The sequence below is a fragment of the Mesoplodon mirus genome (genome assembly GCF_964341445.2).
Source record: "Mesoplodon mirus genome assembly, chromosome: 3".
Lineage (NCBI taxonomy): Eukaryota > Metazoa > Chordata > Mammalia > Artiodactyla > Ziphiidae > Mesoplodon > Mesoplodon mirus.
The window spans coordinates 88,184,116-88,207,251 of NC_138978.1; the positions used below are offsets into that span (position 1 = coordinate 88,184,116).

General features: G+C 36.3%; 1 protein-coding gene across 11 annotated transcripts in view; it reads right to left on the minus strand.

Annotated features, from left to right (window-relative positions):
• Nucleotides 1-23,136, minus strand: part of EVI5 (ecotropic viral integration site 5) — a 236,174-nt gene that overhangs the window by 133,240 nt on the left and 79,798 nt on the right. For 10 of the 11 annotated variants that reach the window (XM_082613396.1, XM_082613394.1, XM_082613391.1 and 7 more), the window contains exons 3-9: nucleotides 19,090-19,279; nucleotides 18,210-18,434; nucleotides 17,314-17,388; nucleotides 13,521-13,646; nucleotides 11,446-11,589; nucleotides 10,382-10,471; nucleotides 10,183-10,280 (exon numbers count right to left, since the gene is read on the minus strand). In XM_082613396.1, coding sequence (XP_082469522.1) covers nucleotides 10,183-10,280; nucleotides 10,382-10,471; nucleotides 11,446-11,589; nucleotides 13,521-13,646; nucleotides 17,314-17,388; nucleotides 18,210-18,434; nucleotides 19,090-19,279 — 948 coding nt within the window. The remainder of the gene's footprint in view (nucleotides 1-10,182; nucleotides 10,281-10,381; nucleotides 10,472-11,445; nucleotides 11,590-13,520; nucleotides 13,647-17,313; nucleotides 17,389-18,209; nucleotides 18,435-19,089; nucleotides 19,280-23,136) is intronic. The other variant, XM_082613395.1, reaches the window with a different exon arrangement.

The window sequence follows — 23,136 nt, forward strand, 5'->3', positions numbered from 1 at the left end:
ACCATACATTGAGCGTCTCTTTATGTGCTAATTGACCATTTATATCTCTTCTTTGGAGAAATGTCTATTCAAATCCATTGTCTATTTTTTAATCCAGCTGTTTAGTTTTTGGCTGTTGAGTTTTAAGAGTTCTCTATATATTCTAGATATTAATCTTTTATCAGATATGTGATTTGCAAACATTTTCTCCCATTCTGTGGGTTGCCTTTTTCTGTTGAGTGTCTTAGAATACACAAAAAATTTCTCAAAGTACAGTAATATTTTATTTTTAAATTTTATGAGCCTCTAATGGATAGAACTTTTCTGAATTTTTTATTTTTATGTTTTCTTCCAGTTTTATTGAGATATAACTGACATACAGTGTTGTACAAGTTTAAGGTGTACAGCATAATGATTTGACTTATATACATCATGAATCATTACCACAATAAGTTTAGTGAACATCCATTACTGCATATAGATTTTAAATTTTATTTATTTATTTATTTACTTTATTTATTTATTTTTGGCTGCATTGGGTCTTCCTTGCTGCCTGCGTGCTTTCTCTAGTTGCGGCAAGCGGGGGCTACTCTTCGTTGCAGTGCATGGGCTTCTCATTGTGTTGGCTTTTCTTGTTGCAGAGCATGGGCTCTAGGCACGCGGGCTTCCATAGTTGTGGCTCACGGACTCTAGAGCACAGGGTCAGTAGTTGTGGTGCATGGGCTTTGTTGCTCTGTGGCATGTGGGAACTTCCCAGACCAGGGCTTCAACCCTTGTCCTCTGCATTGGCAGGTGGATTCTTAACCACTGCGCCACTAGGGAAGCCCCAACCTGTTACATTTTTAAATTAAAGTTGTTCCGCTCTAGGGCTTAAAATAGAAAAAAAATTTTTTTTTCCTTGTGATGAGAGGTCAGAATTTACTCTCTTAACAACTTTCATATATAATGTACAGCAGTGTTACCTTATACATTACATCCCCAGTACTTATTTATCTAAAAACTGGAAGTTTGTGCCTTTTGACTGCTTTTATCAATTCCCCCTCTCTTGGCCCCCACCTCTAGTAACAACAAATCTGATCTCTTTTTCTATGAGCTTATTTGTTTCTGAAATATAACTGACCTACAACACTATGTTAGCTCCTGGTACACAACATAGTGACTTGACATTTCTATACATTTCAAAAGGATCACCTAATAAAGCTATTACATAACTACTGACCATAGTCTCCACACTGTACATTTCACACTGAGGACTCATTTTGTAACTGAAAGTTTTTACCTCTTAATATCCAAATTTTAAATTTTTCATGAACTTTAGTCTATTTTTTCTTTTGTCTGTGCCGTTGGTGTCATATGCAAGATATCATTGCCAAATCCAATGTCATGAAGCTTTTGCCCTATGCTTTCATCTAAGAGTTTTAGTTTTGGTTCTTATATTTAGATCTTTGAGCCATTTTGACTTAAAATTTGCATATGGTGCTAGGTGAGGGTCCAACTTCATATTTTCGCATGTGGATATCTGGTTTTCTCTGTACCATTTGTTGAAAGACAATCCTTTCCATATTGAATGGTCTCAGCATCCTTGACAAAAATCATTTGATCACGTATGTAAGGGCTTATTTCTGTCTTTATTCCAGTGCCAACCTGTTTTGATTAATGTAGCTTTGCAGTAAGTTTAGAAATCAGGATGTGTGAGTCCTCCAGCTTTGTTGTTCTTGTTCAAGATTATTCTGGCTATCTGGGGTCCTTTAAGGTTCCATATGAATTTTAGAATGGGGTTTTCTATCTGCAAAAAAAAATGTCATCAGTATTTTGATAAGGACTGCACTGAATCTGTAGATCATTTTGGGTAGTACTGACATCTTAACAAGATTAAGTCTTCCAATCCTTGAATATGGGATGTGTTTCCATTTGTTTATATATTTAATTTCTTGCAGTAATGCTTTGACGTTTTCATTGTACAAGTCTTTCGCCTCCTTGGTTAAGTTAATTCCTAAGTATTTCTTTTGATGCTACTGAAAAATAAAACTTTTTCACTGATCCACTGGTTGTTTAAGAGTGTGTTGTTTAATTTCCAAAAAATTTCTGTTTCCGGTTTTACTTCTGTTATTGATATCTAACTTCAACTTGTTACAGCTGGAGAAGATATTTTGTACATCTCTTAAAATCTACTGAGACTTAATAGTGTTGTTGTTATTGGGTAGAGTGTTCTGTGTATCTCTATTAGATATAGTTGGTTTATTGTGTTGAGTCCTCTATTTCCTTACCTATATTCTCTCTGGTTCTTCTATCCATTACTGAGAGTGGGATATTGAAGTCTCCAACTACTACTGTAGAACTGTCCATTTCTCACTTCATCTGTCCATTTTTGCTTCATATATTTTGATAGTCTGTCATTGGTGTATAAATGTTTATAATTGTTACACCTATTGCTATATTGAACCTTTCACTAATATATATTACCTGTCTTTGTCTCTTGGAAACTTTTAAAATTTAAAGTCTGTTTTGTCTGATATTACTATAGCTACCTCTGCTCTCTTTTGTTTACTATTTGCATGGAATATCTTTTCCCAACCTTTCGCTTTCAATCTATTTGCATCTTTGGATCTAAAACGAGTCACCTGTGGATAACATGTAGTTGGATCATGTGGTTTTCCCCATTCTGCCAATCTATGTCTTTTGGAGAGTTTAATTCATTTACTTTTAAAGTAAGTACTGATAACGAAGGACTTACTGTCATTTTGCTATTTCTTTTCTATATGCCTTGTAGCTTTTTTGGTCCCTCATTTCCTGCATTATTGTTGTCTTTAGTGTTTAGTTGGTTTTTTTGTAGTGAAATGCTTAAATTCCTTTCTAATTTCTTATTGTGTATATTCCATTGTTATTTTCTTTGTGGTTCCATGGAGATTATATTAACATTCTGAAGTTATAATACTCTAATTTGAATTTATAGCAGCTTAACTTCAATAATATACAAGAACTCTGCTCTTTTATAGCTTCTTTCCCACCCCTTTTGGTCACTGGTCACAAAAACATGTATTTATACATTGTGTGCCCCAAAACACAAACTAATGATTCTTTTAAATCTATTAGTCTCCTAAATAATGTAGAAAACAAGATTTGGAGCTACAAACAAAAATTACAATACTAGTAGCTTTTAGACTAATAATTGCTTTTTTTAAAATGTATTAATTTATTAAATCATGTAGATAACAAAAAGTGGAATTACAATCCACTGTTATGATAATAATAGCTTTCATAATTGCCCATGTGTTTGCCTTAATTAAGACCTTCATTTTGTGAGATGACTTTGAGTTACTGTTTCGTGAGTGTCCTTTCATTTCACCCTGCAGGAATGAGTATTTCCAGAAGAGCAGATCTAGTGATAATGAGCTTAGCCTTCATTTACCTGGGAAGGTCTCAATTTTTCCCTCACTTTTGAAAGACAGTTTTGCCAGATACAGGATTCCTGTTTTTCCTTTTAGCACTTTGGATATAAAGGCCCACTTGTCTTCTGGCCTCCAAAGTGTCTGATGAGAAGTATGTTTATAATCTTATTGAGAATCCCCTGTACATAATGATTGGCTTCTCTTTTGCTGCCTTCAAGATTTGCTCTCTCTTTGCCTTTTGCAAGTCTGATTATAATGCGTCTTGGTGTGGGGTCTTTTTTACATCACTTTACTTGGAGTTCAATGAGCTTCTTAAATGTTTATATTCATGTTTTTCAAATTTGTTAAGTTTTCAGCCATTATTTCTTCAAACATTCTATCCCGCCACCCCATCTTCTCAGATTCCCAAAATATGTATGTTGGTCCACTTGATGGTATCCCACAGATCCCTTAGGCACTGTTCACTTTTCTTGGGTCTTTTTTGTTGTTGCTGTTCCTTGAACTCAGTTATTTCCAGTATCCTATCTTCAGGTTCACTTATTCTTCTACCTGCTCAAATCTGCCTTTCAATCACTCCAATGAACTTTTCATTTCAGTTATTGTACTTTTCAGACCCAGAATTTCTTTTTGGTTTCTTTTTAGATTTTCTATCCCTTTACTGATATTTCCATTTTGTTCATACATCTTTTTTACTTTTCCCACATCTTCCTTTATTTCTTTGAGCATCTTTTAAAGTCTCTATCTACCAAATATGCCATGAAGTTTCCTTCAGATACAGTTTATTCTCTTCCTTTGAATGGGTCATATTTTCCTGTTTCTTTACATGCCTTGATTTTTTTGTTGTTGAAAACTAGACATTTGAATCTAGTAATGTGGTAACTCTGAAAATCAGATTCTCCCCCTCCCCAGGATTTGCTGGGGTTTTTTTTGTTATTGTTTCTGTCTTTTTTGATTGTTATAGGCTGTCTCTGTGTTGATGACCAACCTAAGCTGTAAACTTATGGTATCCGCAGGTCTTTTCTGAGCCTCTCCCTTGGGCATGCACAGTCACGTTTTAATTTTCTCCATATATGCAGTTGTTTTTGAACGTCCTAGTCTTTTGTGTCTGGCTCCCAAAAGCGGAAAAAGAAGAAAATGAAGGGGAGAAAAGGGCACGAGCCCTTTAAATCTCTTGGCAGTCTCTTCAGCCAGAGGAAGAGGTGCAACAACAGTGGAGAGAGGTGCGACATCGATGGGGAAATGTGCAACAACAACTTCTTTGCACCTGTCCGATCATAAACAGTGATCAGGAATCAGAGCACAGATCCTCAATATGTGGAGGACATGGTCTTTTTTGCCCACCCTGACTCCCATAAGCTGCATGCAGGCTGTTCCAGGAATACAAGCACAGCTGCCTGTCAGTGGCTAAGGGGTAGAGAATGGGTAATGTGCTAAGAGCTGAACTGATCAAATTAACTGCAATTTAGCATGCCTACCCCTAGAAGTTACAAGTCTTCAATAGACTTCAGAGTTCCAAAATAGTTAACATCAGACAGATTCTGCCAGTACAACTACTGTCTAGGTGGCAGACAGATTCCTGGTGCTTCCTACTCTGCCATCTTTTCACAATCTTCTGTCCACAGTGACTATGTAATATGCCAATTTTGAGGCTTAGAAAGAAGGAAAAACTTGCCTAAGGTCACACCCTTAACTGCTACGCTGCTATGTCTCTTACTTTGGTATGTCTAAAAGAATACAGGATATCCAAAAAAATTTTGATTCTAAAAAGGTGCAAAACATTTTGAACAATGGCTGCGCTGTTGAAATAACTTCATAGCATTCACAAATGACCACTGTGAAGTAGATATTTTGAAATGTATTGTGATAAATCTCATCATTACTCATGCACAAACCTAAAACAAAACACTATGAGTTATCATTTAATCCTTGTCTCCCAATTCAGTAACCAAGCATGTTCAATTCAACCACCTTAACACTGCTCTAAAATTCAATATTACTTTTTCATCTGCATTGATAATTTTTTAAAATAAACTTTATTTTTTAGAACGGTTTTAGATTTACAAAATAATTAGAAGAGTATAGAGTTTCTATAAACCCCATCCCCAGTTTCTCCTAGGTTTACACCTTACATTAGTATAGTACATTTATGACAATTAATGAACCAATATTAATACATTATTAACAACTAAAGTCCATACTTTATTCAGATTTCCGAAGTTTTTGGCTAATGTCCTTTTTCTACTCTAGGATCCCATCCAGGATACCACACTACATTTAGCTGTCACGTCTTCTTAAAGTCCCATGGTTAGGACAGTTTCTCAGACTTTCCAAGTTTTTGATGACCCCGACAGTTTGAGGAGTACTGGTCATCAGGTATTCTGTAGAATGTCCCTCAACTGGGATTTGTCTCATGCTTTGCTCATGATTATATTGGTATTATGGGTTTTGGGGGAGGAAGACCACAGAGGTAAGTCCCATTTTCATCAAAGGTATAAACGATCAACAGGATACCACTGTTGATGTTGACCTTGATCACCTGGCTGAGGTATGATCAGGTTTCTGCAAACCTACTTCCAAGTAGCTGCAAAGCTACCTCCCTCTCCCTTCACTGGTGGTATTTTTAGGCCTTTGTTATGGCTTATCTAAATTACTAGAGGAATCTTTTAATTGTTCTTGCTACTTGCCAGTTTCTTAACTCCATCTTTTCTAAACACTATTACTAGAGTGTTATTTTGGGGGGACTTCCCTGGTGGCACAGTGGTTAAGGATTGGCCTGTCAATGCAGGGGACACGGGTTTGAGCCCTGGTCCGGGAAGATCCCACATGCTGTGGAGCAACTAAGCCCATGCGCCACAACTACTGAGCCCGCACTCTAGAGCCCGTGAGCCACAACTACTGAGCCCACGTGCTACAACTACTGAAGCCCGTGCACCTAGAGCCCGTGCTCCACAATGAGAAGCCATCGCAATGAGAAGCCTGCGCACCACAAGAGTAGCCCCCACTTGCCTCAACTAGAGAAAGCCCATGCGCAGCAACAAAGATCCAACACAGCCAAAAAATAAAAACAAATAAATTAATTAATTTAAAAAATCAGGACTTCTCAAAAACCAGTCTGAAAACCACCTAGTAGTTCTTAATTAAAAAATAATAATAATAAGACTCAGTGGATTCACACAGATATAAATAAATAAATAAGCAAGCAAGCAAAGAGATAACTAAAAAGAGAAAGAAGGGAAACCTCTTCCTTATACTAGAATGCCAATTAATAAAGAAGGAATCAGGGAGAGAGACAATCATAAACAGAGCCAAATATGGGGAGGGAAAGTTTGGTAAGGAACAGGATGTTATATAATCTCAAAGTACCCTGACACAAATTACTTACTCACAAAAGACAAAATAATAACTATAGTAGTGAAATCTGGCAGACATCACCTTATTAACCAAGTGATCAAAGCTAACATCATCTTCCTTAAAAAAGTAAAAGTAGAGCTACCATATTATTCTGCAATCCCATTCCTGGGCATATTTCTGGAGAAAAACATAAGCTGAAAAGATACATGCACCCCAATGTTCATAGCAGCACTATTTACAATACAAGACATGGAAGAAACCTAAGTGTCCATTAACAGATAAATGGATAAAGAAGATGTAGTATATACATACTATGGACGCTTTAAAAAAAAAAAGAAAGAAAGAAAACAACCTGAAGCTTCATCTTCTGCCATCCTCCTATCCAACCATGTCAGTGGTCTTCAACTTTTTTTTCTCATGTACCTGCTAAAAGAATGTTGCCCCTTATATACTTTAAAGAAGTCTAAAAATTTTTTGTTACTTAAGTGCATACAGTTGCAAAGGATGTGATTTATATATGCTTAAATTTTTTCACTAAAACTTTAAATGAGACTTATTCGATTTATGGATGTCTACTCTATAACCTAAGCAGCAAAGGCAGTCACTGTTCCTAAACCAATGAGTCAAATTATATTTACTTTCTCTATCACTGAAGTTCATGTTCTTTTTCAACACAAATAAGTATATGTTAATACATAACCCCATAACCACCATTCTATTTTTCAATTCTAACTATAAGCAAGATAAGGCAGCCTTGCCAAGCATTTGTCAGCTGGATGAAATAAGAAGCTGCTCCATTTGATTTTTCTTGCCTTGTTCTCTAAGGGCACACTCCTTCTGTAGCAAGGCATTCTGAAATTGTCCTTTTTGTTTGGTACCCCAGAGATTTTTATATCCCAAAGTAATGTACCACAGTAAGAACTGGAGTGTGACAGGTTTGCCTTACTTTTATAAAGTGGTAGAAGGCAGACTGTAAAAGGGGAGCTAGAAAGGAGAACAAAGATACTGTGTAACAAAGAAGAACAAACCTGACTCCATATTGGATCTATTCCTTTAGCTCTAACCTTTGAGCTCTGTTGCCTCTTCTTAGTTATGCTGGCTCTGCACCTTTGTAAAAGGATGTTGCCTATAGCCTAAAATATACATGAGAGCCCATTCTCAAGGCTCTGCCTCCCAGGCTTGATCTTTAAAAGTATCAATATAACACTTTTCCATTCATATAGAAATAAAAAGTTGCAGAACAGAGAACAACATTTGTCTTGTTGAGGGTTGATAGGAACATTGTGACTAGACTCAGGTGGACAGCTGGAAGAACAAAGGATTCTGGCACCAAGAAGTCTGCAACAACCAGCTACACACTCTCCCCTTTTAGTATTAAAGAGACCTAAATCCTAACTTGGGTAAAATGGTTCACTGGGACACCAGTCTACCATCTTCCTGGTCTTCTGGCTTTGCAAATAAAGTCACTATTCCTTGCCCCAACACCATGTCTCTCGATGTATTGGCCTGTCGTGTGGCGAGTACCACAAGCTTGAACTCAGTAAAAATACCTCTACCATAGGAATATTATCAGGGCAGATAAAAGTTAGGAAAGAATGAAAATCTAGTTACCATGCTCTGACATTTTCCTGGGTCCCAACAGACTAGACTGTGTATATGCAGTTTAAAGACACATAGGTTAGGCATCTCTTATATGTTATATTAATAACATGTTATATTGACATCTACCAGACTGTAAATGTAATAGGCTATTTACTTCTGTTCTGCCACCATCCTACCCACAGGAAATTTGAACCTTCTTCAGAGCCAGGTCCAAGTCTAAGTTCATTACATTCTGAGAGTGATACTTAGTAGAAATGGATGACACTCATCTTTTAATACTGATAAAGTATTATTCTCCAGAATATGTATAAACAACTACTAACCACTAAGAAGTAGTCAATGCAGTAAGAAGTAGATACTGCAATAGAAAAGGAAGGGAAGTACCAACAAAAGAAAAAAAAAGGAAGGGAAAGAAAACAGAAGTATATTTGTTACGGTGATCTATAATCAGTGATCTTTGATGTTACTATTGTAAAAAAGATTACAACTTGATGAAGGCTCAAATGATGATTAGCAATTTTTAGCAATAGAGTTTTTTTCTAATAAATTTATTTATTCATTTATTGATTTATTTATTTTTGGCTGCACTGGGTCTTCTTTGCTGCGCACGGGCTTTCTCTAGCTGTGGCGAGCAGGGGCTACTCTTCGTGGCAGTGCGTGGGCTTTTCATTGAGTTGGCTTCTCTTGTCGTGGAGCACAGGCTCTAGGCATGCAGGCTTCAGTAGTTGTGGCACACGGGCTCAGTAGTTGTGGCTTGTGCGCTCTAGAGCACAGGCTCAGTAGTTGTGGCGCACAGGCTTAGTTGCTCCCCATGGCATGTGGGATCTTCCCAGACCAGGGATCAAACCTGTGTCCCCTGCATTGGCAGGCAGATTCTTAACCACTGCGCCACCAGGGAAGTCCCAATAAAGTATTTTTAAATTAAGGTCAACAGGCAGAAATTGAGATGACTCCTAAGATTTTATCAATTATAGAACAGAACAGCTTTTCGGTCAGTAATGTCTCAAAATGATGGTGTGATGTGATTGGTTATTAGAAATTTCACAGGTAATTTATTAACAATAATAGTTGAATATGATAAATTGTCTTTTTGCAAATTAGAGCCAACTAATTTTAATAACATAATTCTTACTCATATTCTAATATACTTTCTGTAGTAGGAATCTCCATGGGAATATGTTGTACATGTTAATGTAATTTCACCTTGCAGCAGCAGATATACTGAGAACAAGTGTCAGGAATGCTAACAATGACCTCAGGATAAGATTTATTTAATTGCTGGAAGCTAGAAGAGTAAGAGCTGTTGTTCTTAATTAACACCTTTATCATATTTCAAAAATTAACCCTTACAGGCCAACACTGCATATCTTGAACTTTTATGAAATATATTCAAAGAAAAGTTTCACTAGAAAGTAATACACAGTAAACAAAATTTTAACTTAATGCATACCTCATGCTTATCTTGCTGGTTATGCTAATCTTGAACTTAAGTGATAAACTGGGATCAACTAAGAGGAAGAGAATGTCATTGACTTAGACCACACCATAAAAGCGGTTTCTAAAATAACAGCACACTCACATATATATACACTTACCAGGTTCCTAATTCTAATCAATGTGGAATGGGAAGGGGAGTTTTAAAAGTAATACACAATAATCCCATGCACCACTAGAGCACTATGAAATTCCAATATTAAATTTAGGTTATATTGAAACCAATACCACCAAATAAAACATTACAGCTCTATAAAATGAGGAGGAAATCTGCACTCACCACTAGAATGTTTTGCTTCTTCCATTTAATTTCCTAAATGCATCAACAAACCCCCATAACTAAAAAAGCAAGATATAAAATACTTACTTTTTCATTTTTTTTGAGTTATACTTGACTTGGTAAGCTGCCTGGATTAATTTGTCTGGACCACCATCAAACTGATGTGGAATGACCTTCTGAAAGTGCTAAAATACAATAGAAGAAAAACAAAAGAATGACTTAGTACCATTTATTATCAATTAATAGTAAAATCTAGAGACATTCAAGAAATCATGGCCTGGCTTACCTGTAACATCCCTTCCATGTCGAGTTGCATCAGTTCTGCCTGATTCATCTGAAGAAGTGCTAATCCTACCCGAAACACTATTTCTAAACCCTGAGGAATCAAATTATAAAGTCAAATATGTCTTATTCTTCCAAAACAAAAACTAATCATTCAAAAGAATACTAAGGTAAACATTTAGATATCTAAACAGAGGTGCGCACACATTTTCTGTAAAGAGTTGGAGAACAAATGTTTTAGGCTTTATAAGCCCTACCTATGGTTGCTGTCACAAATAATCAACCCTGCCATTGCAGCTCAAAAGCAGACCAGACATCACATCAGCAAATGGTCACAGCTATGTTCCAAGAAACTTTATTTACAGAAATAAGTGGAAGGACAGATTTGGCATGCAAACCAGAAGAGATCAGTACATGAATCATAGCTTGCTGGCTCCAGACTAACCTAACTTAGCTACATTATACAAACTGATCTTCCCAAGATGTAATTAGTAACAATTAATAATATTCTTAGGTGCTCTCTATCACTGATCACCTATCCTTACCTTCCTACCTTCTCACTCAAAATATACAAGACAAAGGATCACTACTACATATCACTGAAAATTAAAAGGACTGCCTGCAAGGTGTTCATGGGATAGAAGAAACTTAATTATACTCATTACTTCTTCCTCTTTGGGTAACAGATGCATTGCAACAATGTTGATTGTAAGGTAGATTTTACCCCTCACTAATTCTCACTAAATCAAAAAGGAGGTGAAACAGAGGTCTGATTAAGAGTGTGGGCTCCAGATTTTGAATGCCTATATCTGAATCCTGGTTACTATACCACTTATGTGTCCATAGATGAGCTACTTAATCTTTCTCTAAATATCGGCTTCCTAATCTCTCATCTCTCATCTATCAAATGGGGAGATGAATAGTACTGATAGGGTTGTTAAAGGATTAAATGAGATTATCCAGGTAAGCAGTTTAGCATGGAACACATGGGTCTCCTTTATCATTCGCCTCATTGCCCGGCTCTCATTAACCCAATGATTCCTTTGCTCAGTCTGCCCATTAACTCACCTCAGACATAAAGATATCAAATATCCTTGTTGCAATTGGTAGTGGAAAAGTCGTAAGGAAGATAGTCAGAAACCAAGATGATGCATACATTGAGGTATGAAAACTCTGAGACTGAAAATGCACAAAGAGCTCTGGAAGATGCTCCTAAAGAGATGAAAAGAATTTCTTAGTTAAAACATGGTAAAACTGAGTATTTTAAGCCAGACCATTGTATACATACTAAAGTAGCCGATAGCAAACACAAACATAAAATTTAGGCATCATATGGAAGAGTTAAGAGGCAGAAATTGACACATTCTGGATAGTGGTTATTGTCTGGAAAAGAAAGAAGGGAAAAAGGATGTGGAGTTGGAACTTAAAAAGTTGGAACTTTTTAATGATTTATTAATAAAAAGAAAAATTACAATAAATAAGTAAAAATTTTATATTTCTTTAGTCTTATTTGTGGGTACATGGGTATCTGATATTTTCTATACTTTTCTACAAACTATAACATTTCCAAAAATTTTTTATTATTATTATTTTTATTTGTGGTACATGGGCCTCTCACTGTTGTGGCCTCTCCCGTTGCGGAGCACAGGCTCCAGACGCGCAGGCCCAGCGGCCATGGCTCACGGGCCCAGCCGCTCTGCGGCATGTGGGATCTTCCCACACCGGGGCACGAACCCGTGTCCCCTGCATCGGCAGGCAGACTCTCAACCACTGTGCCACCAGGGAAGCCCCAAAAAATTTTTTTAAGGGAAAGAAATGTTATCTTCAAATACTTTCAGGTGCTATCTACCATTGGTCACCTATCCTAAGCTTCCTACTTTCTCACCCAAAATACAGATACTTCAACACTCTAGTAATTCAAAACATAAATGACACATTAACTGAAAATAAACCAAGGGAGTTTAAGGGTGATAAAAATAAGCTTACTCGTTCAAAAAAAAAGAAAATTAAGAATCATCAAGACCTACTTTGTCTTTTACTTTAAAACGTAAAAACATTTTGTATATCCCCTTCATCTCATCACACACAGAAAAGATAGAGGATTTTAAAATTGCTGTGGGTAAGGCTGCCAGGGAAAAGTAGATTTGTGAAAATGGCTCTTATGCCAGCTGAATGATTAACCTATATTCTTAAATTCTGCTTACCTAATTGAAATTTAAGTAAATGAAGAATATTTCCACCATTACATTACAGGACAAAATAGTAAATTTATTTATATATATAAATATAAAATTAAATCCAGAAAGATGAAATACTTCAAAGGTATTTTTTACTTGGTTTTGATTCCTCTCTTCCTCCTCTTCACCCTCACACAGTCACTAAGACTCTGACTCTTAAACTAGTAACACAAAAGGATAGAAACAATATTTTTTTAAAAAGATTACAGGCGGGCCTCCCTGGTGGCGCAGTGGTTGAGAGTCCGCCTGCCGATGCAGGGGATACGGGTTCGTGCCCCGGTCTGGGAGGATCCCATATGCCGCGGAGCGGCTGGGCCCGTGAGCCATGGCCGCTGGGCCTGCGCGTCCGGAGCCTGTGCCCCGCGACGGGAGAGGCCACAGCAGTGAGAGGCCCGCATACCGCAAAAAGAAAAAAAAAAAAAAAAAAAAAAAAAAAAAAAAAAAAGATTACAGGCTAGCAAAAAAAGTGATGAAAAGGGAAAGGCAGGGGAGAGGACTGAAAGAGATAAAAGAGATAGTCTCCAAGGAAATGAATTGATGTCAGTGTCCAAATGTCATGGGCTTCTGTAAGACAGCAAAGTCTACGTAAAATAATAGGATACAATATGGCATAATAAAGAAATTCATGCATCTAGGTTATGATATACTATATTTGGCACAAATGCTTAAGATCTGAATATAAAAACTAGTCAAGTTCCAGACTGTGATCTACCTGCAGACAGCGCCTAACTGGGAAGTAGGTCTAAACTGTGGATTAACCGAACAACAAATGATGATGTGATTGAAACACTGGTTGTTTTTCAATTGCTTTAATGCTTTTAACATTAAATTTGCTTAGTTGTCACTCAAACCAAGATGACAAAAAATATAAAGGCAATATGTTTTTGGTTAACACCACACTTTTACCTGTATCATGCATTCAAACTGGTACATACAAAGGCCTAATTCTGCCATACTTGGTTTAAAAAGTTCACGAAGTCTATAATCTTGCATTAATTTAACAAATACACAGAAAGCTTCTTCTTCTGGCATCTGCATTAGGAGGAAAAAAGCAACATAGGTTAATGTTCTGTGATACGCAAATAAGCTAAACATATTTAAACTAAGTACCCATCCAACTATAAACAATGTTGTTATTTTGGTTTTTATTGTCACTAACTTTTTCTTTTACTGGAGCATAATTGCTTTGCAATGTTGTATTAGTTTCTGTACAATGAAGTGAATCAGCTATATGTATATATATATCCCCTCCCTCTTGGACCTCCCTCCCACCCATCCCCCTCCATCCACCCATCCAGGTTGTCACAGAGCACCCATCCTAGCTTCCTGTGCATTATAGCATGTACCCACCATCTATTTTACACATGGTAGTGTATATATGTCAATCCTGAGTGCCATGTGGTACAATATTAAGAGCAATGCACTAGAAATCAGAAGCTTCTAATTTCCCATTCTATCACCGACAATGAGAAGTTAGACAAATCTTACAGCCTCTGAGACCAGCTGCCTCACTTGCCTAACTCATCAATTCAACCAACAAATATTCATTTAAAGCCAGATACTTCTCTCTCTCTCTGAGTATATACCAGTGAACAAAATAAACAGTATCTACCCTCAAGGAGACTGAACCTTCTACTTGGGGGAGACAGATAATACATGGAATAAATCAATTAACATATATGTCAGATGGTGAGAAGTGCTATGGAAATAAAACAAAGTAGAGCAACAGGGAATCCCGGGGAGCTACACTGCTATTTATATATAGATAGGTCAGGGAAAGTCTCTTGATAAGGTAACATTTGAGCAAAATACTGAAGTAAGGGAACAACTGAGGAAAGAACAGTTCTGGGAAAATAATACAAAGGTCTTGAAATGGAATCATAATTGGCATGCTCAAGGAACAATGAATAGGGGACTACTAAATTAGTAGTAATGTTACAAATGAAAGTATGGTTATGGAGGAGAAATAAAGGGAACAAATTACATAGGATTTTAGAAGCCACTGTAAGGATGTGGACTTTTACATTAAGTGAGATAGGAAGCCTTTCAAGGGTTCCAAGCAGAAACAATATGGCATAAGTGTTAAAAGAACTTGTAAAATAAGTTTTAAAAAAACCTGTAATTAGAGTTTTAAAGGTTTCAATTTCACATTTTATGTGTAACTCCCTAGATAATCATATCAACTAGGATAATGAATGTAAAAGCTCTTTAATAAGAATATGCAGGCACATAACACTTATACAAATTATTTTGTGGGTTTTTTTTTTTTTTTTTTTTTTGGCCTGCCACACGGCATGCGGGGATCTTAGTTCCCCAACCAGGGATGGAACCCATGCCCCCTGCAGTGGAAGCGTGGAGTCCTAACCACTGGACGGCCAGGGAATTCCCATGTGGCTTTTCTTAAAATAAAATTTTCTAATGTTCATTCACTCACATTATACCAGTGTGTTTCAAAAGACCCTCAAAGGGTCTCTAGGCACTCTTCTTACTGAAGACTACTTTTATTAACAATACACTTTTCCTGGCCTTGACACAGTCATGGACAGGAGCCAAGAGTTATTCTTGGCAAAACCCATACTTCCTTCTTTCCTCCCAAGACACATAGCCACAATTTTGCCTTGGAGACCATCCTTATTAATCCTGTCAGGGTTTATAGCCCCACTGATTTTTATATCAGTTACTACAAGAAACCATACCTCCCAGAACTCTCATCCCATGTGCTTGGTTCTATTGCTCCCATCATTTAACCCCATTTCCAATATTCCCGAAACATTTCCACAGTACTTTCTGAAACTGATAATACGCCATCAACAAAATATCCTACCTATACCCTCAATCTGTTTACCAAATGTTCTTTCACTGTCTTTCCCTAAGTGAAACCTGATTCCCCCGAAGAATAGTTCAACACTGAAACCTGGCTCTCTCCTGAGGTGACTGTTTTCTCTCCCAGAGCACTGGAAGAGGCCTGGGGTAGAGAGGTTTATGTCCCTCCTTGGACCTCAGTGCCTCATTGCCATTGCATTAACTGCCCCTTCTCTCTGAAACATATACCAGCAGATATTACCCTTTACTCCTCTTTTTTGCAGCATCTACAAACCTCTGGATCAACCCCCAACCCTAAACTCCACTCATTTTCATGAGGATTAATTCCCTGGCCTAGCAGATCTTTGACTCCTTTCCTCCAATGATCCTGGCAGGTAGTTACTAAATGCAGGCTCTAGGGCCACACTACCTGTGGTTCAAATCCCAGAGTGATACTTTTAAAGTATGAATCAGGTCACATCACTCCACTGCTCAAAAAACTCTAGTGCCTCCCCATATCCTCAGTAAAAATCAAAATGCTTACAAGGTTCTACATGATGTGGCCCCTTACTACTTCTCCAAACTCATCTCCCACAACTACCTTCCGCTTTCCACTTCTCCCTCCACCCCTCAACTCCAGTCACAGTGAGAATGAGTCAATTTATCTCCCTTTTTTGCCTTCTAAGAACTTCTTCTCCTCTGAACATATCAAATAATTCATTCCCTCTCTCCTCCACAATAGCACTGATATAGAAATTGGGAGAAGGTTTTAAAAATGGTGATATTTTAAAAAATAAGTTGAAATGATTGAATAAAAGACCAAAAGGAGGTAAAAAAAAATACTATCACTGGGTCCCTCTCAAAAAGATTGAAAGGATAGTCACAAAATGAAAAAGTGTGACACCAAGTAAAATATAAACATGAAGAACAATCACCCAGTTGTTTTACAGTCATTCCCTTTATTATAAAGAAATCTGCACACTTGAGTCTTACAGCAATGTGTTGCTACCTACTTTCTCTCTGACACTGAGTTAATAAGAATCACTGAGTTCTGAACTCAGTGCAGAAATGAGTTGCAAAAACAAGCCTACATGACTCAAATGAAGTTATCTCCAAGGTTTCTTTTCAGATCATATTTTAGTCTAAGACTAAATATAGAGTATGATAGACTTTTTTTTTTAATTTCGATAAGGCTGGAGAGGTAACACAAATGCTATTTCCCTTCAAAGTTATGACTGATTGTCCCTGTCCTTGACTTCTGAAAACACCCCACCCAAAGTAAGTCACTGCCAATGGAAATACATGTTATATCTCCAGGGCAGTAAAAGTGACTGAGTACCTCTATTTTAGAGCCTATAGTAAAACAGGCATAACAAGCCCTCAGCTCTGTGATAAATAAAATTACTGTATAAATTTCCAAAGACATTGCACATCATAAGTAAGATTTTCTTTTCTTTTCTTTCTTTCTTTCTTTTTTTTTTTTGTGGCTGCGCCACATGGCATGTGTGATCTTAGTTCCCCAACCAGCGATAGAACCCGCCAGGGAAGTTCCATAAATAAGATTTTCATACCAACACTTTAATCAGTCCTCCTTGGCTGGGAAAAGATTATTCTTCATTAAATATTGACATATAAGTTAAGATTTAAAACTAGATACAGGCTTTAGAGAATATTATGGTCCAAATGTAGATAAGGTGAAATTTGATTTAATGGCAGGATATCTATTGTATGCTATTTTCAACACTTTTAATATTTTAAAATGCAAACTAAATGTTCCTATTTAGACTATGTTTAGGGGGAAGTACCCAATATCCACTTACTAAAACACGGATGATATTTAAGTTCTCCAACTTTAATAAAGAACTTAATTGGACATTTAATACTTATACTAACTTACCTGCATAAGCAACAATCCAACTATAAAAGCACTTCCTTGACAATAACCAACCTCACGATCCACTAAAGAATATGCCTAAAAAGTAAAAAATGTTGTTCAAAATACTTTAACATGATATATCATACCTTCCTTCTCTAAAAGCCTAAAGACAGTAAGAAGGTGGATTAAAGACCATTTATTTTTTAGAGAAGCTCTTGCTTGCTTTGTTGTAGATGTTATCCTATCCTGTAAGTATTTTAAAAGCAAATGATTTATTACATAAAATTTTATTTTGATGATTTCCCAGTTAGGAACTGACAACTCCTAAGGACAAGAAAATAAAGGAATTTATACTCAGGAAAATGACAAAGCTTAAAAATCATTAAAAATATATATGTGACAAAGATCAAAACTAGAGTAGAATGAAGGTAAAGCACTGACAAAACTGAAATGATTTAATAAGAAATCAATATTCCACGGAGGTAGCTAGAAGGAAAAGGAATTATGCAAAGGGAAAAGGCAACACTGGAGAAAAAATTACAATGGCACACACTTTTAAGGGCTAAGAGCTCTTAGCAATGCTGGCCACAGCAAGCAAAAAATTTGCTCCCAGATTGTGAAACTCATAGAAGGTGAATTATTCATTCTCATGGAAGATCTTCTCTATGGTATGTATAGTGATTTATAGGTTATTTGATTTCAGTCAAGTAATACCAAGCAATGTGAGGAATTTTCTAAGAGTTCTCCAAACTAGACAATAATCTAGCGTCAGAATTAAAGCCAAAATTATGCTAAAGTCAAATTTATTGACAAAGCAACTGATTACTGGGGTGAGTTCATACTTCATTATGAGAAATGTTTAATTTCAGCCTCCTGAGAATTCATTTCATCTCAAAAAATGAATAAATCAAACTTACCTTCATTACATTAAACAAAACCTCCTGTCCAAGACTATCTTTTTCCTTAAAAAAATTGTGTTCAGGATAAGTTCTAGCAATGTCCCTTCGGATCAGTTTTTCACAAGGTGAGGTCATTTTCAGGAGTTCTGAATACTGATCCTTAATTGGCATACTTTGTGCACTGCACAAAAGTTGCCAAACTATTGCTCTAAAATGATGGGGTATCCCTTTACGAACAAGTTCCTACAAATAAAAATAAAAATAAAAATGTTTAAGTGACTTATTTAGACTTCCTACCTTGAAAGCCAAAGAAGACTTATTGGAGGTTGGAGTAGAGTAAATGACTTTCTCAAATTTATAATTCACAACTACTTTTATAATAAGACTAGGGAACTTTTTAACCAAGGCTAAGATTTGGCTAAGATACGGGTATATTCTGTTCTGATCAGAGGGACAACAATGCCATGGATAAATTCTTGTCATTTCACTCAGAGTATGGCTTCTAAAGGCATCAAGGACCTGATAATCTGCAGAGCTGTGGATGATGGCACTGTAACCATCATCTTTCAAAGGGTTGTTTTATGTTTTAAAATAAAAAAAGTAAAATACTGGTAACTGAAGGATGTAGGATGTCACATCTTCCATTTCTGAATCTATAAAATAAGAGAATTTAATATCTAAAATAATTTTCAGCTATATATATATTTCTACAATTAGGAGACCTCTATAACAATTGATAGTTACAAACCAAAACTTCTATGGGCACAAATATATAAAGCAGACCTCTTCATCATAGCACTTGGGAAGTACTAGAATCTGATTTTTTTTAATCCTCTATTAATTGATGCCTCATGCCCTTTGGGATAAGAGGAAGGACTTAAGCAAAGAATATGAATACCTTAACTTGCTTTTCCTTCTTTTTGCGCACATCTTCCCATTCATTAACAATTCTTCCCCAAAGAATCCAAGAGTCTTCTTCAAGGTGACTGAGGTTGCTGGAGGCTGATGAACTTGATACAAGGGAGGAGCCACTGTTTCTTCTTGATCCATTTACAGATCTTAAAGATTTACTATCTGTTTCTAACAATCTAAAACATAATTAAAAATTGCTCAACATCTCACTGTGACACTAGATGACATGATGATACTTAAGAGCTTCACTACTGCAATTTAGCCATGGTTTTAAAATATATATAATTTCAATAATATTTGGTCGGCATCTATAAAATTAACTGCTGTATTTTTTCTACTAAGCATAGCAATTTCAAAATTTGAAATAGTAAATTATGTTAAATATTTTACTATTAGTCCCCTCATAATTTCCCTTCATCACCACTAAACATTCAAATTAAAAGAAATCTTCTGGTGAGAAAAGTGATTGGGAGGGCTTCAGGAAAAAAAAAAAACTACTTGGAAGAGGTATAACCAATTCTATGGAAGAACTAACCCTATCATGTTTACAATGTGTCTAGGGCTAAAAAAGTAAGGCAGACACACAAATTAATCAAATCCCTAGTCTTTTTTCATTTTGCTTTTACCGAAGCATAACTAACCTGCCCAAACAAAAAGTGTTTTGTTTGGCCCATGCAATGTTTGAGTAAAAAAATGAATTATTACTAAAACTAAAATGAGGAGATTTCATTTATCTGTTTATATACACAGATATTTATATTTATTTACAATTCTGGATTTTCTTGAAAAATAAAAAGATAGGGCAAAACTAGGCCCACATTCCTAAACAGAAACAACAGGATGTAGCAGAATAGGAGCTTCTCCCTTTAAATGAGAAAGGACTTTAATCCACTAACTCTCCATAATCCCTACTATCTCCCAAAAACTCAGGCCAACTAACAGCTGTCACTTATTATTGGACTTGAGCTTTTAAACTGAAACGTCTTTACTCTTAAGGCCCTGTTTAAGGCCTCTTCCTTATCTGTAGAATGATGGGTTAAGATAATTTCAGAGATCCAGTCCATGACTCATTACAACATCAAATCCATTATTTCTTTCACATGTACACAGGCTATTAAAAAAAAAGGCTGGAAAAATGTGGCTCTATCATTATAAAGATGTAAATTATATGTCATTCAATAGATTATTAAAACATCTGTTTGGGTATTTGACATGGCTACTATTTACTTCCAGTAACTCCTTCAGAAAATAATCTGCTTAGACGAGAAATGCTCCCAATACTAATTTATGATATATAAAAACTAATTAAGAAAAGAAACATATGAGTCAAATTATACCTAGATTATAAAAACACCCTTTGTGAGCCAGATTTATATCTTGCTCATCTTTATATCCCTTCATATCATCTTTGTATTTAGCTCAATACAAAGTACACTGAACACTGACTGAATTGAAATAAAATCAAAATCCTCATATTAAAAAATACCGTCAAATACCAGATAGTCATATCCAATAACACAGTAATATAAACTGTACTCATTCTATCCTTATTCATGGGATAATTTAATACATTTTTATGGCAACAATAAATTAAATAAAATGTCCCAAATATTCCTAGGAACAGAAAAACTTACAAAACAGCCAAATTCAGGGTCAACTCTTTGCTATAAATATTCTTTATCAGAAAAAACTAATTAGGACTTCCCTGATGGTGCAGTGGTTAAGAATCCGCCTGCCAATGCAGGGGACATGGGTTTGAGCCCTGGTCCGGGAAGATCCCGCATGCTGCGAAGAAATTAAACCCATGCTCCACAACTACTGAGCCTGCGCTCTAAAGCACGCAAGCCACAACTACTGAAGCCCGCACGCCTAGAGCCCATGCTCCGCAACAAGAGAAGCCACCACAAAGAGAAGCCCGCCCACCACAAGGAAGAGTAGCCCCCGCTCGCCGCAACTAGAGAAAGCCCGCATGCAGCAACGAAGACCCAATGCAGCCAAAAATAAATAAATAAAATAAATTTGTATAAAAAAGAAAAAACTAATTAATGATAATGTTTTGCTTTAAATACTATTTTTCCATGTTATTTTAGTAAGTCCATAATATATCTTATGAAAAAATTAGTGTATGTATATAAGTAATTTTATGTATGACTCTAAACCTTAAGAATTATAAATGGAATACAGAAACAAACTTTACAGAAATAACCTGAACCTAAGTTCTTCATTTCACTTATTCACTGAATGCTTGCTATATGCCAAATAATTAAATTGCACCACTACCATTAACAAAGAGACATGGGGCCTCCCTGGTGGCGCAGTGGTTGAGAGTCCGCCTGCCGATGCAGGGGATACGGGTTCGTGCCCCGGTCTGGGAGGATCCCATATGCCGCGGAGCGGCTGGGCCCGTGAGCCATGGCCGCTGGGCCTGCGCGTCTGGAGCCTGTGCTCCGCAACGGGAGAGGCCACAACAGTGAGAGGCCCGCATACCACAAAAAAAAAAACAAAACAAAACAAAGAGACATGCAGTTAAAAAGAAAATAATAGTATTTCCTAAGCTAAACATAAATTTGAGATATAATGAAAGTATAGATGAAAAAGTACCCAAATAGAAGTTTTCTTTTCTTTTTTTTTTAAGAGTCAGAAGGGTCTCAGAGATCCCCACATTGTAACTTTAAGTATAAGCAGGAAAGCCAAGAATTCATGAGCAGATTAGACAAAAGTGTTAAGCAGTTCACCTTCAGAGGACAATGAAATAAGTAACATAAGCAAATATACAAAACTGTGAAAAACATTTACAAATGAAATATTCCAAGTAAAGAAATTACATTATATTGTCTCTGCCTTAATTCACATATTAAAAAAATGACTCAAAATGGACAATAGACCTGAATATAAAACCTAAAACTATATAACTCTTAGAAGAAAACAGGAAAAAGTCTTCACAACCTTGGAATAGGCAAAATTTGTTAACAGGACACAAGGATACACTAACAATAAAGGAAAAAACTGATTTAAGAAATACTAAACTGGACTTCAAACTTAAAAAGCTCTGTTTTAAGAAAATGAAAATGTATGTCACAAACTGAAAAAAAAATCCTCAACATATGCATATAACAAAAGATTGGTATCCAGAGTACATGAAGAACACTTAAAATTGATAATTAAGAAGGCAAACAACACATCTTTTTAAAAATGAGTAAGAGACTTAAACTGACACTTTCCAAAACAAAACAGTCAAGTGGTCAATAAGCAACTGAAAAACATTCAACATCCTTAGTCACCAGGGAAACCCAGGTTAAAACCACACTATGTACACATTAGAATGGCTACAATTCTACAGATTGGTCATACCAAGTGTGGCTAAAGATGGGAGCAGTTGTGACTTTCATATAACCATGTCAGGAGTATGTAAGAGTTCAACCACATTGAAGAACTGTTTGGCAATTCTTTTTTTTTTTTTTTTTACATCTTTATTGGAGTATAATTGCTTTACAATGGTGTGTTAGTTTCTGCTTTATAACAAAGTGAATCAGTTATACATATACATATGTTCCCATATCTCTGCCCTCTTGCGTCTCCCTCCCTCCCACCCTCCCTATCCCACCCCTCTAGGTGGTCACAAACCACCGAGCTGATCTCCCTGTGCTATGCAGCTTCTTCCCACTAGCTATCTATTTTACATTTGGTAGTGTATATATGTCCATGCCACTCTCTCACTTTGTCACAGCTTACCCTTCCCCCTCCCCATATCCTCAAGTCCATTCTCTAGTAGGTCTGTGTCTTTATTCCTGTCTTACCCCTAGGTTCTTCATGACATTTTTTTCCCTTAGATTCCATATATATGTGTTAGCATATGGTATTTGTCTTTCTCTTTCTGACTTACTTCACTCTGTATGACAGTCTCTAGGTCCATACACCTCACTATAAATAACTCAATTTCGTTTCTTTTTATGGCTGAGTAATATTCCATTGTATATATGTGCCACATCTTCTTTATCCATTCATCTGATGATGGACACTTAGGTTGTTTCCA